This window comes from Chelon labrosus (genome assembly GCF_963514085.1).
Source record: "Chelon labrosus genome assembly, chromosome: 11".
NCBI classification, from domain to species: Eukaryota; Metazoa; Chordata; class Actinopteri; order Mugiliformes; family Mugilidae; genus Chelon; species Chelon labrosus.
Genome location: NC_140344.1, coordinates 9,130,720 through 9,147,274, shown reverse-complemented (window position 1 = coordinate 9,147,274; position 16,555 = coordinate 9,130,720). Strand labels below are relative to the sequence as shown.

Genomic DNA, 16,555 nt, shown 5'->3' with positions numbered 1-16,555 from the left:
GGTAATGTATGTTTAAATGTTCAAAATTGCAGTCAATCAGTGATTCAGTGATTCAGTAGCCAGTAGCTGCTTTCACACTCCTGACGGCAAGGAGTGTGAACAGTGTGTGCTGTGGGTGGGTGCAGTCCTTGATGATGCTGTGTGCCCTCTTTGTGACCCGGGTGTTGTAAATGTCCTGTAGTGGTAGGAAGGCTGCTTCACAATTGAATTGTGCCGATACGCTGGACAGCCTTCCTGCCTTGAATCGTGTGGTTCCCATACCACACTATGATGGAGTTTGTCAGGATGATCTCCACTGTGCATCTGTAAAAGTTACTGAGGAGTCTGGAGGATAAGATTTCCTCTCTGTCATGTCACTGATAGGTCTTTTGGAGAGTGATATTGAAGCACAGCTTGGTAGCTACAGCCATCTCCAACCTGGCAGAGCCTGGCTCCACCTAACTAACAGCAAGTTCAAAAAAAGGGTCAGGAGGTGGAATCTGAGTGGAGTTGAGGCTGGTGAGAGGTGCTTAGGTAGCCTCAAGTGACCGTTAATTGAACAAAAAATTTACTTTTCAGCACAATCCATAATTCAGAAGTTCAGTAAGGGAAGTCTGCATGGGGAGGAGGTTGGGGAGGAGGACTGGTCAACAAAACAATACTCAAATCTTTATTTTGCCAAAAATGACTAAAGTCCTCAAACATAAACATAACCTGCTACTTTTAAATCATCTCCTAATACAAAACCTATCCAAGTTGTTTTTGTGCCTACACCTAATACAATATTTGCTATGGCACAAACTGACAAGTTTAACTAAGTTATGGGATAATATCTAGGTTTAATGAAGTTTGATGAAGTTGTGGGATAACATCTGGGCGGCCATCGACCAGCTGGAGCTCAGTAGAAGCCGGATTACATGGCAAGGAAATTACCTTAAATGTCAAACTTAATTTACTACAGAAATGTCAAACAAAATTTACTACAGAATCTTTCTATTGCGAGCAGTCAGCTCTCAAAACATAGATTTTAATCCAAGCCAGAACAGAAATGTTATCGAATTAACTGTGAAGTCCATTCATACCAGTTGTCTGAAGATGGGTGAGTTGAAGCAAGAAAACATGATCTACATTTCCTTCTGAATGATGTTTAGGTCTGATCTGCAGCAGTCTGAAAGGCTTGTTTGAGTTTGTCGGTGCCAGCAGAGTTTCAACCAACGGCTGTTCAGTTTTTCCACTAGAGCTAGGAGCATTTATTGGTATTGTTTAAACACAAAAAGATGGTAATCGTGTGTTATTGTGAATGAGACAAAAGACCAGATCATGTTGTATAGCAAATTAAAACAGACGATACCAGGAAATTCCAGAGGGTTCACATACTTTAGTTGCCACTGTGCTTTAGTTTATGATCAAGAGGCTGTAAAAAATTTCCAGCTGTACTTATGAGTCTCTGAGTCTCATTAAATTGTGTAGTGCAGAAAGGTGTGTGTATGTTTAAGTTACTAGTTTAAGATTCATGTTGAACTGAATATTATTTGGGAGTCTGTGATTATCACTGTACTGTCAAATTAGTATGTTCTCTATCCATGTCATATGCGAAGACAGGATGGAGTTCTAATAACATTAAGAAACTCTCCTATGTCCTGGTAACTAAGTATTGCAAAAGTTTTGAGTCTTTTCAACATTTTACATTGAAAAGACTCAAATACTCAAGACATTTTAGTCTAATGCCTTCATAAAGGCTTAACATCCCTGTAGGTGAGAGGACTGCTGTTTGGATCACTCAGGAACCAGCGCTTTTCACTTTGAGAGCACAGGCATTGATCTAAAAATGGGGAGCTAGGAGTGCAATTATAGTTGCCACACCTGCAGCTTAAGAAAAACATCCATGTTAAGGAGGAGAGGCAAGAAACTCAGAGATGTGACAAACAAGTGGCTGGAAGCCTGTGTACCATCTCAAATGGTAACAACCACCGCATCACCACAACAGCATAAATGCGAGTCCTGTCACACTGCCAGAGATGTAATTGGTCCAAGCAGAGTATGAGATTAACAACAATAACGACTCTCTAAACTGTCACCCTGTTTTGGAACAAAGATGTGGGCCTGTGGCACTTCATCTCATTATTACATCAAAAACTCTAAATTGCAGAAACGTGGTCATGGTCAGACCAGGCAGAAGCTTGTAATCTATAATTTAGACCTGCAAAACTGATGTGGTGTCAAGCCTTTTCATCTAGTTCAGACAGTAATGATGTGTTATTTAGAACTGACCCTCAGTAGCTCCTTTAAGATAATATTTGAAAAAGATATGCTATCGCTTAGTAAGTGAATTAAGATATCTCACTTAATAAAGATGAAACAGCTAGATGAATGAGCGACCAATGATCTAAGAATGCCAGTGGAGGTGATTTCTCTGTGATTCTCATTCATTGTGTATCAGCAAATATTTGATGGTGCTCTGCAAAGAATTGTGATTTACAGGTGGATTTTGGGGGGATTTACTCTCACATAGAGCCTATGTCTGTGACCTTAAGAGTAGCCTGTTACAACATAACACATTGAAACTAATGCCATAAAAGGTCTCGATGAATTCCTTTATCTGCAGGTTATGTAATTTGGACAACAGCAATGTTAGGCCAAAGCATCTGTTAAACACAACTAAAGGCGTTGTAAGTATGAGACTGGAATCCCATGGGTGACGTTATGGAAGGTTGCCCAGCTTTATATATACAGTATATTGTTTTTCTTGGAAAAGACAAATGAGTTTTTATTCTCACATTATTTCAGTCAATGAGAATTTTCTTTCTTTCTTTCTTTCTTTCTTTCTTTCTTTCTTTCTAACAAAGTGTGAAATTTGTCTAATTTAAAGTTCTCTGAAGTCCATAACAATGCTTTCCTTGTTAAATGAGGTCGTGTTTTTCATTTTCACAATGCCACGAGAGGAAATGATCAATAACATCACAGTTCAGAGGTCTTGTACACAGCTTACCATGTCGTAAGGATGAGCCTTTCATTTGAAGGTACGTCACTGAGGCACAATGTTAAATATGGTTGTATTATTATTATATACTGTATAATATATAGTGCATTATCTCTTTTAAATATATACACAACCAGTCAAAGTTTTGGACACATCTTCTCATTCCGTGTTTTTTCTTAATTTTTATTATTATTTTCTGCTTTGTAGATTAATACTGAACACATGAAAACGATGAAGAAAGACACATGGAAAAGTGTAGCAAACATAAAAACTGTTAAAAAAAAAAACAACAGAATGTTTTATAGTTCAGATTCTTTTCAGTAGCCAAAAAAACTTTGGTGACAGCTTTGCTCACTATTGGCATTCTCACAGTCAACTTCCTGAGTTAGTCACCTGCACCCTGGTCCAACAGTCTTGAAGAAGTTCCTAGAGGTGTTGAGTATATGTTGGCTGTTGGTTGCCTTCACTCTGCAGTTCAACTCATCCCAAACCATCTCAGCTGATCTTAGACTGGATGAATGTGGAGGCCAGGACTTCTGAAGCAGCCTCTTTCTTGATCAAATAGCCCTTACGTACCCTGGAGTTTTGTTTGGTGGTTAATGTCGCATATATGTGTATGTTTCCCACGTTTTAAGTTACTAATTAAACACAAAAGAGTGTATTGGGTTGATCAAAATAAAACGTAAGGAACTTGTGTCGTTGGCAACCGCAGGGTTTCAAAACCAATGTCCCCACCAAGTGGTAAATATTTGCTATCGCACTTCATTCCTTAGTGGCTTTTCAACCAACCTTTAACATAAACTGAAGCCGTCTATTGGCCAGTTAAGGCTGCCGTTACCTCGAACTCATCTCTGATTGGTTCCCTAAGACCCGACAGCCAGCATGCTATTATGAGTTTATGTTCGTTAGCTTTGAGCTAGTCCTGTGATGAAAGTGATTTGACTCTAACAATCAACAGGTTAGTGCTTGAGTTAGTTTACAGCACTTAGAATTAATTACACACAAGCTCGCATGAATTGACGTATTATACCCTGGCATATCTCATTTGTTTTTATGTTTAAGTTTTCATTGTAAGTGACCTAATAACCATCTCAAGCATGATTTTTGCGTTCGCTAATTAGCACGGAGTTAGCAAGGTTAACGTTTCTGCACTTAAGTTAGTCGCCTGCACGCATACTGAAGGAACTGCACCAGTAACTCAACGGAAAAGAGTGCTGCAAATGATCGTTGCTGTTTCCGATCTGTAGCAGTAAGCCCTGCTGAGCTCGGTTCCCCTACACATTCATTTTAAATGTGGCGGTTTGCATCATTGGTGAAGTGACGACGTGGGAGGCGCAGCACTTCTCAAACTAAATTATGTTGCTAGGCAACAAATAATCCTGAATATAACGTTAGCCGTAGTTATTACTATTAAAACTTTTTTCCTTTGAAATGCTGTTAATCGACGAGGTATTGCATTTCACGTAATAGCATTAAAACATGTTATGTTATGAAATCGGATAAGCTCTATCGCATATCATTTGCACAGCCAGTTACCATAGCAACAGTCCACAAGCTGGAACGCTAGCTACAGCCATATAAACCTCAGCTAACGTTGATCAGGACAGGTCCTGTCCAAAATAGTCGCATCAGAATCAGCATACTAATGGGACGCTAACGGGCTCTGCTAAGCGCATGTGCTGTCGTTGAAGCTGTAGAGGACGTAAGGTATGGTTTTGAAAATGAGGGTACACGTAGCTCAGTTAGCATTACCGAGACGCTGCTGTTAGCATGACAGCTATGGTTTGCTGTCACCTAACTCTGCGTTGAAGTAATTAGATAGTAGATAGATAGTGATGCTTATTGCCTTCCGATATGCACAATGTGTTACTACACTGTCGTGCTTGAAAAGACACCTCACCTTATAGCACAGCGTGAGGAACAGCATTTGTCGTACTTAGTTATATCTTACAGCAAGCGACATCGAAGTGCTCTCAGCACGCTTTTATAGACTTCTAATCCGCTTTGTACGTCTTATTTCAGGGATGGGACAGTCGCCTGTGGTGATCCTTCAGCCCCGGATGAGTTGCAGGTAGTGACAGTGCAAAAGCAATGTTGTGCTGCCATATACAATGAAGAAGATATTCAGCTTCACTAAGAAAAAGAAACACCCGTCCAGCAGCACCCCTGACAATGGGAGTGTGCTTTCTGTTGGCTACGAACTGAAAGACAAGGACCTTGGGAAGGTTCACAAGGCTGCCTCAGTGGGTGATCTGGCAAAGCTGAAGCAACTAGCTAAGAAGAATGATATCAATCAACTGGACAAGGAGAACAGGCAAGTGGGATTGAAAAACTTTTCAGTTATTAGTTTGCTCTAATAATTGATATTAACAGAACACCTTAAAAACGCTGTCCATGTGAACAGTTGGATAATATGTCTGTGTTTAAACTGTTATTTTGGAGGCTTTAATTTACAGTTTTATCATTGTACATATTAAGACTACTAGTCTACTCTGTTGTACAGATATTGTTTTAAAGTAATGGGCCAAATGGTTCCTTCTCAGAGGAATGCAGTCACATAGATTGATCTATTTAATTTTTTAGACCAATAAAAGGTATTATTGCTGTTCCATACATATATTATACTATAGCAAGTTTTGTGTACATTGTTGGATTTACTATGCAAGGAATATTTTATGTATTTTCTGGGTTGTGAAAAATGGTGTCCTGTATTTAAACTGCCAAATCTACATGACACCCCATTGTTTCTTTTCTACTTAAGTTTCAAGGTACTATCTAATTACCACGAACAACTCAAGTCCACTGTTAGTGGAGCACTTGAGCCAATTTACAAGATGACTTTTAATAGGGAAAAATAATAGCAATAGTAATAATTTGATAATAGGAGTTGAACTGGTCTATTTGATGTTCTGTGAGGTGTTATTTATCAGTCCATTTGAGAAGTTATATTAATAATTTTTATATAATTACATTTTGTTATTGGAACTGGTTGTACCAATAAATCCATTATCATGCAAGCTGTTCCTAGTTGGAAATCCCAAATTTTGACACAGTTAATGGAATAATTACTTAAAGTAACACCTTTTAATGCGCTAATTATAAGTCTACTACAAATGGTAAAAAACATCTTTTAAGTCATTATAATATAACAAACGTTATGATTAAAGAAGAACCCTTGCTCGGAAACGCTGTGCTTCACAAGGTTATGGCAAGCTCTGAAATTAAATAATCTGACAGTGAAAACAATTGTGTGGTTGGAGGGAGTGGAAAGGTAAGAACTAAGTTTGATTTTTCCGGTGCAGTGTTTTAGAAGTGTTTAAATGAGAACATTTCTCTCCTTTTGTGTTACAGAACTGCACTCCATATTGCCTGTGCTAATGGCCATGTTGAGGTGGTGCAATTCCTCGTTGAGAGCAAAGCCAAACTTAACCTATGCGACAATCAAAACAGATCCGCCTTAATGAAGGTAATCCTGGATGATGACACTCGAAAACAAAGTGATTCTTAATAGAATATAAAACATCAGTGTGTGGCTATTTTCCTTCATATATAGTTAATATACAGAACTCGTCCCTGAATATATGTTAATTTTCCACTGTAACAGGCGGTGCAGTGCCAGCATGAGCACTGTGTGAGCATACTGCTTGAAAACCATGCTGACCCTAACCTGGTGGACATCAATGGCAATACAGCCCTACATTTAGCATCAAACATCCCATCCATCTCCACTGCCGTGCTACTGCTGCAGCATGGGGCTGAAATCAACGCCCAAAACAAGGTGATACTGGAAGTTGTCAATATTTGGTAAAATGTATTATGTGGCATGTTTCACACAGGATTTTGTGAGACTATTGGGCAGTAGGGTCTTGGGTGTGGCATACCCAACACCAGGCATAGCACAAACGGCAATATATAAGTATTATTATTATTATTAGTTATTAGTTATTTTAGTTAGACACTTCTGCTGTTCTTCTATCAAATATTTTAGAAAGATGTATTGTCTATATGTCTTATGTTTGGATATTTCTTATGAACGCTACAGCAAGAATCTTTTATTTTATTATGACCTACATTTTAGGAGGGTTTCACACCTTTAACTGTAGCAGTCCGTGAGGATCATATTGAGATGGCCGAGTTTCTCCTCAAGGAGACTGCTGATCTGAATTTTTTGGACCAAGACCAAAGGTTAGTTTTAAATAAACACACTTGTTAAGAATGTGAAATAATGTCAATGTTGCCTAATCATTATTTACAGTTGGTTATGATGCTTTCATCAATTTCCCCTGTAGGTCCCCGTTAATGATAGCTGCTAGCAATGGACAAATCAATATGGTGCGGCTGCTCTTGCAGTTTGATGCAGATATCACACTAAAGGATTCCAAAGGATGGTCGGCTGATGACTATGCAGTGATGAATGGGCATCATCCGTAAGATGGGGTTTTCTTTACAGTTCTGCTCCTAGAGTGGTATTTCCTCTTTCCTAGATTATGGAGAAGTAGAAAAAACAAAACAATCAAAGCACATAAACAGGATATTTTAATGAGATGAATTTTTATTTAGTTAAATTGATGCCGATTTTCTTGTAGTTCTCTGCACAGTCTCACAGCACAGTTATATCCCCAAAATCAGCTGAAACACATGATGGATTTTGACTGTCTTGTCTCTTTGGCAGTAGTTTTCTCTTGATCATTCAGCACGGTACCCAGAGGAACGATGGGGCCTCTCTCTCACATCAAGGTCCGAGCAACAAGAAGAAGAAAATATTTGGCAGTCCATCCCAGGACATTGAAGCGGGCTTCTCGTTGGGAGGACCAGCCACTGACAAAGATGGTAGGGAGTTTTCATCATGTATAGTGAATGAAAACAATTATTATTGTGTGTATTCATTATTGACAATGGTTATTTTATTCATTCCTCATGCATAACCTCTTGACTGGATCTAGAGCATGGAGGAAATGAAGCAGGGGGAGGTATTACCTTGCTTAGATGCTTTATTAGCAAAAGCATTCAAAGATTATTAGTTTCTTGTAGATAAAGATCATTAACAGTCACAAAGGATGGATATTCTTTTGTTCTTCTTTTCAGGAAATTTAAATTTCCCTGCAGCTTAGATCATAGAGCTTTGTGCACCGTTCCTCTTTTGCTATTTAAGATTCAGAAGCTCTGAAGATGTCACTGTTTGATAGTTGCAAGGGTAAAATATGCTGTGTGCCTTGCTGAAAGGGATTCAGATGAGGTTAAGTTGAAAATACGTTCTGTGTTTTTTTGCAGATGAAGATAATTCTCAGTCGGAGTCACTAAGTCGGTTAGCAAAATCTTGTTCTTACAGTTCACAATTTACATTATAATTGACTTCCTGGCTGTAAACATTCTTATTTATTCCTCAGTGTTTCAAAAAGTGCTGCAGATGAATGGCCTTCATCAGAAGATGATGATGAATCGATTGTAACTGATAAGGTTGGTGCCACTAACTTTTCATTGTGTAATGTGTTTTTTGTAACTTTTATACTGACCTTCACTTTTTCTTGGTCTGATTTTCAGAAACCACTGAAAGTAAACCTAAGCAAAATGATTGCATCTAAAAAGGGAGAAGGTACCAATAATCTTTCAGTCTGTTTTCACTCCTTAGTGCCCTGTCCATAGTTTGTAGTAAGTAATCTTTTATCCCTACCTACCCTGTAGCTCCTGCACTGCGTGACACCTCCTTGAGCGGTACAGAATCTGAGCCAGAGAGTGAAAATAGAGTCCAGAGTATCCCATCCCTCCCCAAGGCTTTCTCATCCCGCAAATCTCTTCAGCACCCAGTAGATCCTTCTCCTGTTTCCTTCATTTCCAAAGCACCCCAGATGGCTTCCACCCCTCTTCCAAACTACAGAAAGGTAAAATATTTCTGTTGAAGCATTGTTTAATTTCTGTGACAACTTTCTCTTTTTTTTTTCTAAATGTTTAAAACAAGTGGAGCGTGTCGCTGAGCAGGGGAAAAGCAAACACTCAGAACAACCTTCAAGTAGTAAAACAAGGTCAGACTCTCAAGAAGGAAACTCAACAGAGGACTCAGAGGAGGAAGACGGAGAAGAGGAAGAAGAAGAGGATGAGGAGGAGGAAGAAGAAGAAGACGATGATGATGATGATGACGATGATGATGACAATGAAGATGATGAGGAAGAGGATGAGGAGGAGGAGGAGGAGGATGATGATGATGAAAATGAGGAAAGTGAAGAAGAGGATGGATCTGTGGAAGAGGATAATGACAACTGTGTGGCTACAGTCAAGGCCAACATTGAGTTTGAAGATGCACAAAAACCTAATGGTGCCCTTAAGATTGTTGACAGCACTGATACTCAAAGCATACATGGAGATGCCTCAGAAAAAGACAAAACAGAGACTCAAAAAACTGATCTCACCTCCCCAGCTGGAACATCAAATTATGCAATGGCAGCAACCTTAAACATAGAGGGGGATTGTGTCGTGTCAGCCATTAGGGTTGAATCAAAATTTTCCGATGAAGATGATAGCCTTGGGAAGGAGAGTTTAAAGTCTTTAGATCGAAACATACTTTCAAACCAAGGTTCAACGGGATGCCTCACGCCTTCCAAGCATTGTCCGGACAGTCATTCACCTAGCAAGATTAAGAAGGAAGAGTTTGAGAAAGAAAGGGATAATGATGATCCCTGGAATGACAGTGATCAAGAGGAGGATAATCAAACAGGGAAATTTATTCCCAGCAGTTTGCTTGCTAATCAAAGCAATGTATTATCTGAGGTTGGTATTGGACATACTGGCAGTCTGTCTGACAATAAAGATGCTGGATGTGACAAAAAAGAAGAGAAACGCAGGTCCTCATGGGGCTCTTCATTAGAGGACAGTGACATTGATATACCCAGAGATAATGAGAAAAACAGTGGGGCTGCTGATCACAAAAGCGATGTTCAAGCACCAGATCTGCTGCCAGAAGCAACATCATTGCATTCAAAAACCACATTACCGACACCAAATGATGACCCCCAAGATACCTCATGGGATTCTTTATCACCAGTGGCACCATCTCCAAGAAGTGTCTCACCTGAGCAAGTTATAGACGAGCATAAATCATTTTTAGAACTATGTTCAACAAGCTCTCCTCTGACCAAAAACAGACCTGGTAGAGAAACTGTAGAAGATTCTGATTGGGATTCTTCTGAAAATAATGTCCAAAATTATGCAAGCCCTATCACTAAATATGAAGTCACAACAGCAAATCAGGCTGGACAGCACCATGAATCCTCTGGCGAAGAAGATGAAGAAAGTATTGAAAGGAACTCAAATGACCCTTCCACTGCAGTGTCACCAGTACCTGAGAATGAAAACGCAACCAGAAACCAAATATTAGACAAAGAAGATGATGATGATGAATCTGTTGGGTCGTTACATGAGAAAGGACAGTCAGACTCAGGGGAAGAAAAAGATAATAGTTGGGATGATGAAGACGAAAGTGATGAGTCAGTAAAGCAGAAAGCTATGGACATGAAGGATGATGAAGCTGAAAACTTTGATGGTAAGAAGGAAGCGGAAGAAGTTCAAATAGATGGCACTGAGAAAGATGAAGACGACGAAGTTGTTCCTCAATCTTTTATGGATGAAAATGATGAGCCTGGAGAGGATATCAAGATGGAGAAAGAAAAGCTTGTTGGTATAAAGAAACACAGTCCTAGCAAAGATGATGAGTCAAGCGTGGACTCCGACAGCAAGGATGAAAAGCTGCAATATGATTTCACCAGCGCCAAAGTAAAAATGACGGATGTGGGAGAGGATTCTGATGACTTGTGTCAAAGTGACAAATCAGATGATGAACACAATGCTAGATTAACTGCGTATGTCCCACTTGAAAATACAAGTTTCAGTGTTACCCAAACAAGACTGCTATCAGATGAAGAACCAATAAGGGAAAAGATGTTTTCAAGCCCATCCACCAAAGATGATGCCACTGCTGGTCAGCCGAATGGTTCAGATGGTTCTGATGAAGTGTTACCTCAGACTGATATTGATGATGTTGACGTAGACTCACCTGATGAGGCAGAGAACCCAGGCATGAGAGGGCCAGAGCTAAGAGACACTGAACAGCTTGTCATTCAGGTAAAACCGGAACCTTGTTAGCTGTAGTGTAAGAGTTTCTGTAATGTAGTGAAGCTACTCATAGCATAGGTCTTTGATAGCCTGGCCAAGACCCTCATCATCATCATCCCTTGCCTAGTGGTTTGTCATTAGAGGTGGCTTGTGGACACACGTACTCAGTAAAATAAGTATTAAAGTACATGATTATGATATTATTTTTGTTTTTTTATATACAGAAAGAAGATTCCACAGAAGATGAGGATGACCATGACAAAGAGGAGGAGCGAGATGAGGAGGACGACGAAGGAGACATATCAGATGAGAGTGATCAACCTGAAGAGATAAGAGGATCCCTTGATGCCGTTTCATCTGTCCCTGAGACAGATGTCTCTAAAGATAAGAAAAGAGGTAAAAGACAGTTCCTTCTCGTGATGTTTATCACAGAAATATACACTCACTTGCCAGTTCATTAAGTACACTAGTGAAAATGAATGCATTTTAACAGTCCTATACTAAATCCCCCTTCATGACTTTTAACAGTTGTGCTAAAATGTCTGACCCCAAATACAAGCATTAATTTTCTTCCATCGCCACTTAACAGTGTGCAACTAGTAGTATCTGAGGTTCACATATCCTCAGCAAACTGACAGTCACTGGCATTTAATTTAAAGTTAATGAAGAAAATATGAACAGATGACAGCCTCACTGTTAAGGTTAATAATTGTGCCCCCTGCTGGAGTGATATTGGCACTGCACACAAGTAGAACACAGCCACCATTATATGATTTGAATCAACTCTGGATATGACGACATTTCCAATAGTATTAATAGATGCTGTGTTATTTTTGGTGTTGACTGAATGTGCATTAAACTGATGGTCTAATGGCACATTGATGTGTCTTAATAGTTTCCTACTCACATTACTCTGTACAACTACTTAGTAAATTGAGCCGTCACATGTTGTAGAAGAAGAAGACAATCAAATAAATTTTTCTTCCCATATGAGAACACTTTCATTAAATGTAGGAAATGTACAGTATCATCCAAATATCATCAGGTTTTTAAGGGTGCAATAATCTAGAAGTCTTTTGAATCATAATGTTGCAACCTTACTTACAGTGCCTTGCAAAAGTATTCACCCCCCTTGGCTTTTTACCTATTTTGTTACATTACAGCCTTTAGTTCAATGTTTTTGTAATCTGAATTGTATGTGATGGATCAGAACACAATAGTCCAAGTCTGTGAAGTGAAATGAGAAAACTATATACATAAAACAATTTTTTAGAAATAAAAAACAGAAAATTGGCATTTGCATATGTATTCACCCCCTTTGTTATGAAGCCCATAAAAAGCTCTAGTGGAACCAATTACCTTCAGAAGTCACATAATTAGTGAAATGATGTCCACCTGTGTGCAGTCTAAGTGTCACATGATCTGTCAGTACACATACACACCTTTTTTGAAAGGCCTCAGAGGCTGCAACACCTAAGCAAGAGGCACCACTAACCAAACCCTGCCATGAAGACCAAGAAACTCTCCAAACAAGTAAGGGACAATGTTGTTGAGAAGTTCAAGTCAGGGTTAGGTTATAAAAAATATCCAAATCTTTGATGATCCCCAGGAGCACCATCAAATCTATCATAACCAGATGGAAAGAACATGGCACAACAGCACACCTGCAAAGAGACGGCCGCCCACCAAAACTCACGGACCGGGCAAGGAGGGCATTAGTCAGAGAGGCAGCACAGAGACCTAAGGTCACCTTGGAGGAGCTGCAGAGTTCCACAGCAGAGACTGGAGCATCTGTACATAGGACGACAATAAGCCGTACGCTCCATAGAGTTGGGCTTTATGGCAGAGTGGCCAGAAGAAAGCCATTAGTTTCAGCAAAAAACGAAATGGCACGTTTTGAGTTTGCGAAAAGGCATGTGGGAGACTCCCAAAATGTATGGAGGAAGGTGCTCTGGTCGGATGAGACTAAAATTGAACTTTTCGGCCATCAAAGAAAACGTCACATCACATCACCCAAAGAACACCATCCCCACAGTGAAACATGGTGGTGGCAGCATCATGCTGTGGGGATGTTTTTCAGCTGCCGGGACTGGGAAACTGGTCAGAGTTGAGGGAAAGATGGATGGTGCTAAATACAGGGATATTCTTAAGCAAAACCTGTACCACTCTGTGCGTGATTTGAGGCTAGGACGGAGGTTCACCTTCCAGCAGGACAATGACCCCAAACACACTGCTAAAGCAACACTTGAGTGGTTTAAGGGGAAACATGTAAATGTGTTGGAATGGCCTCGTCAAAGCCCAGACCTCAATCCAATAGAAAATCTGTGGTCAGACTTAAAGATTGCTGTTCACAAGCGCACACCATCCAACTTGAAGCAGCTGGAGCAGTTTTGCAAAGTGGAATGGGCAAAAATCCCAGTGGTAAGATGTGGCAAGCTCATAGAGACTTATCCAAAGCGACTTGGAGCTGTGATTGCCGCAAAAGGTGGCTCTACAAAGTATTGACTTTAGGGGGGTGAATAGTTATGCACATTGACTTTTTCTGTTATTTTGTCCTATTTGTTGTTAGCTTCACAATAAAAAAAAAAAAAAAACATCTTCAAAGTTGTGGGCATGTTCTGTAAATTAAATGATGCAAATCCTCAAACAATCCATGTTAATTCCAGGTTGTGAGGCAACAAAACACGAAAAATGCCAAGGGGGTTGAATACTTTTGCAAGGCACTGTATAATCTGAATAAATTGAGCTACAACGTTAGCTCCTGGAAGTGACATTTTTCCTGTTACTGTTATCTAAGACATCCGTTATTAAGCTGCAGCCTTCTGCTGTTCAAGTACTGCATATCACGGTAATCGGTGTACATCTTTTTCTGCCTGGGAAGATTTCTTGTCTGAACTGGGCCTGGAGAAGGGTGAGGAAGAGCAGGATTCATTGGACTCCGAGGTACACAAAGACACATTTTGGAATACCATGCAGGTGGGATCAGCTATTTTCCATACAACTCTCAGAGACGTGCTTCTCTTTTTCAGTCCCACTCCGAAAAATCCACGATGTCCACTGCCGAACAAAAAGAAGATATTAAAGAAAGTAAGCCTAATTCAAAAATTCCTATGTTTTTTAAAGCAGCCAAATCATTCCAGGCACCATTTCATGCTGTAAACACAAAGCAAAGTGAGTGATTTAATAACCACGGAAAACTGTACTTTAGTGCATGCATTAATTTTGTTCATGAGTAATGGTTCAAGCTGTCAAAACATGACCCAGAATGTGCAGTTCCACATAATTTCACAGCCTTTCCAACAATTTGTTACATCTCTTTTGTAGACTTGTTTTATACTCCCTCTTTTTTAAGAGGGGAAGGATGCGATAGGATGGCAGTGCTAGAGCCTCGGAGGAGTGTAGGCAGGCCAAGAGGCAGCAGGGGAGAGGGTATGAATGTCTTGACTCATGGGTTTGAGGAACGGCATGTTAACCATACCAGAGGCCTGATCATCACTTCATGGTCACCATAAGAGAGTGCATGCAGCATACATTATTCCATCCTGCCTGCTCAAACCCCATTTGTCCCATTTGGAACTTAAAGGGAGAGTTCACCAGTAAATCAAATATAAATCTATATAACTCTGGTATGTAGTGCTTTTTATCCATCTAGTTTTTCTGGAAATATCAGCAAGATAGTTCTGCCTTCTCTGTTGCTCAAAGCACCAAAATGCATTTTGAAAAAGCAATGTATATTTCCGTAATTATGGTCCCTTTACTCAAGAAAATTCACAAAGCTTATTGAGTAGTTTCATGTACGAATGGTTTTCTTTCTACCTAAGAACATTCATATTACTGTTCAGAAGGAAGCATGTGTCTCCCCTGATGAGAAGCAGTCATTGCCAGCTGCCCTGGGTTAGCCTCAGTGGTAGCACCATCTGTTGCAATCTGTCTACTCAGGTTCAAATAAGTACAGTTGAGAAGGATAGGTAAGTCTGCAAGTCTTCCTTGTACGTCTTTGTAAGTCTTCTAACTGATACTGCTGGCTCACCCAGCACCACAGATGTAGCTAACTTTACAGCTTTACAGCAATCTTGTTTACATCTTGTCACGAACCTTACCCTCTGGGCATGGATAGACGAATGCTTCATTCTGTGCAGTGATTCAGTTGGGTGTGGTTAGGCAGATATAAAGTAGTTGCTACAGGAAACTGCTCTGAAGTCCGGCAGTTCTAACAGGTTTGTTTTGAGTAACCAGGTAATGATCTCTCATTTCTATGACCGATATCTCCAGACTGCAACTCACACCGAAACAATCTCGATGAATTAATAGCACTACAGTCTAGAATAAAAACACGGATATTTGATTTTAGAGTGAACTATCTCTTGAAACAACTACAGGTTCTACTTAGCTTGCTTGTTTTTAAAAGGTTTTGGTTCAGAAAAAATCATCTTGGCTGATGCTGAACATGAGTTCCAGTAAAATGTGTACAGGGAATCTGAATTTATTTCTGATGCCTAAGCATGTACAATATGTTTAAGTAAATTAACCATATGCTCATTTGCATGGGAATGCTTTTCACAGTGTTCTGGCAAACTCATCCAGCGGCGTCAAAATGTAATTTTTTTTCCCCTGCAAAACACCTTTTGCATAACAAGCATGTCTTGTCTCTTTCAGTTGGAATCAACAGTAATGATGATAATGGAGATAACCATGATGATAAAGATGACACTATACAGAAAGAGGTAGGTTCAGCCACTTATGCCATAGAAGATTAAATTAACTGTGATGTGTTGGACTCAAATGGCAATGTGTTTTTACTAGACCGAGAAAGCAAAATGGGAACCACTTAGTGTTTTGAGCAAACTTGAAGGGGATATTGACCAAAAGACAGGTAAACAGAATAAAATTAAATAAGTTTATTTGAAGAAGAACTGTTTGTATTCAACATCGTGCATTTGTTTTGCTTTAACAGACTTAATGGAAGAGCTTGGTCTGGGTGATGTTGACGATCTTGAAGGTAAGATGAAATAATGGATTCTACACTTAGTTTTAATATCTTCTGTCTCTCTATCTATCTATCTATCTATATATCTATCTATCTATCTATATATGTGATCACAGGGCAGTTGTTGGTCATCTGATGCCAGTAATCCTGTCGCTAAACACAATAAATTGTGATTTGAAATGCAAATCAATTAAAATTGCAATACTTTCAACACTGTGTCATAGACTCTGGCACAATTGTGTTACATCATTTGGCGATGGTTTCTCACTTAACATACTTCTCTTTAATGACATGAAGATTGGCAACATAAAAGTTCCTATAAGCTGCTGTATTTTGTCACTTTTGATTAAAGTCATCCTTTCTGCAGGCAATGCTGACTTTTCTATCTCTTGTTTATTTCTGTTATAACTATATGAAGCTCAAAAAGCAGGTCAGTAAGGATACACAGCTGAGCTGATAAGTAGAACTGTATAGACTGATAGCTGCAGTATCTCCTTTAAGACCTC

The 16,555-nt window shown here is 39.5% G+C and overlaps 1 protein-coding gene across 6 annotated transcripts in view; it reads left to right on the top strand.

Annotated features, from left to right (window-relative positions):
• The first annotated feature begins 3,853 nt into the window (after positions 1-3,853).
• ankrd26 (ankyrin repeat domain containing 26) overlaps positions 3,854-16,555 on the top strand; it is a 28,010-nt gene continuing 15,308 nt past the window's right edge. For 3 of the 6 annotated variants that reach the window (XR_014699303.1, XM_084554387.1, XM_084554386.1), the window contains exons 1-16: positions 3,987-5,273; positions 6,311-6,425; positions 6,564-6,737; positions 7,038-7,144; positions 7,249-7,386; positions 7,632-7,789; positions 8,231-8,264; positions 8,347-8,416; positions 8,501-8,552; positions 8,642-8,838; positions 11,287-11,458; positions 13,944-14,005; positions 14,092-14,149; positions 15,719-15,786; positions 15,866-15,935; positions 16,017-16,061. Coding sequence is in view for 5 of the 6 variants with exons in the window: in XM_084554387.1 (XP_084410513.1) it covers positions 5,071-5,273; positions 6,311-6,425; positions 6,564-6,737; positions 7,038-7,144; positions 7,249-7,386; positions 7,632-7,789; positions 8,231-8,264; positions 8,347-8,416; positions 8,501-8,552; positions 8,642-8,838; positions 11,287-11,458; positions 13,944-14,005; positions 14,092-14,149; positions 15,719-15,786; positions 15,866-15,935; positions 16,017-16,061 (1,723 nt within the window). In the remaining variant the exon portion in view is untranslated. Of the gene's footprint in view, positions 3,918-3,986; positions 5,274-6,310; positions 6,426-6,563; positions 6,738-7,037; positions 7,145-7,248; positions 7,387-7,631; positions 7,790-8,230; positions 8,265-8,346; positions 8,417-8,500; positions 8,553-8,641; positions 8,839-11,286; positions 11,459-13,943; positions 14,006-14,091; positions 14,150-15,718; positions 15,787-15,865; positions 15,936-16,016; positions 16,062-16,555 lie in introns of those variants that run through there. The other 3 variants (XM_084554383.1, XM_084554384.1, XM_084554385.1) reach the window with 3 other exon arrangements.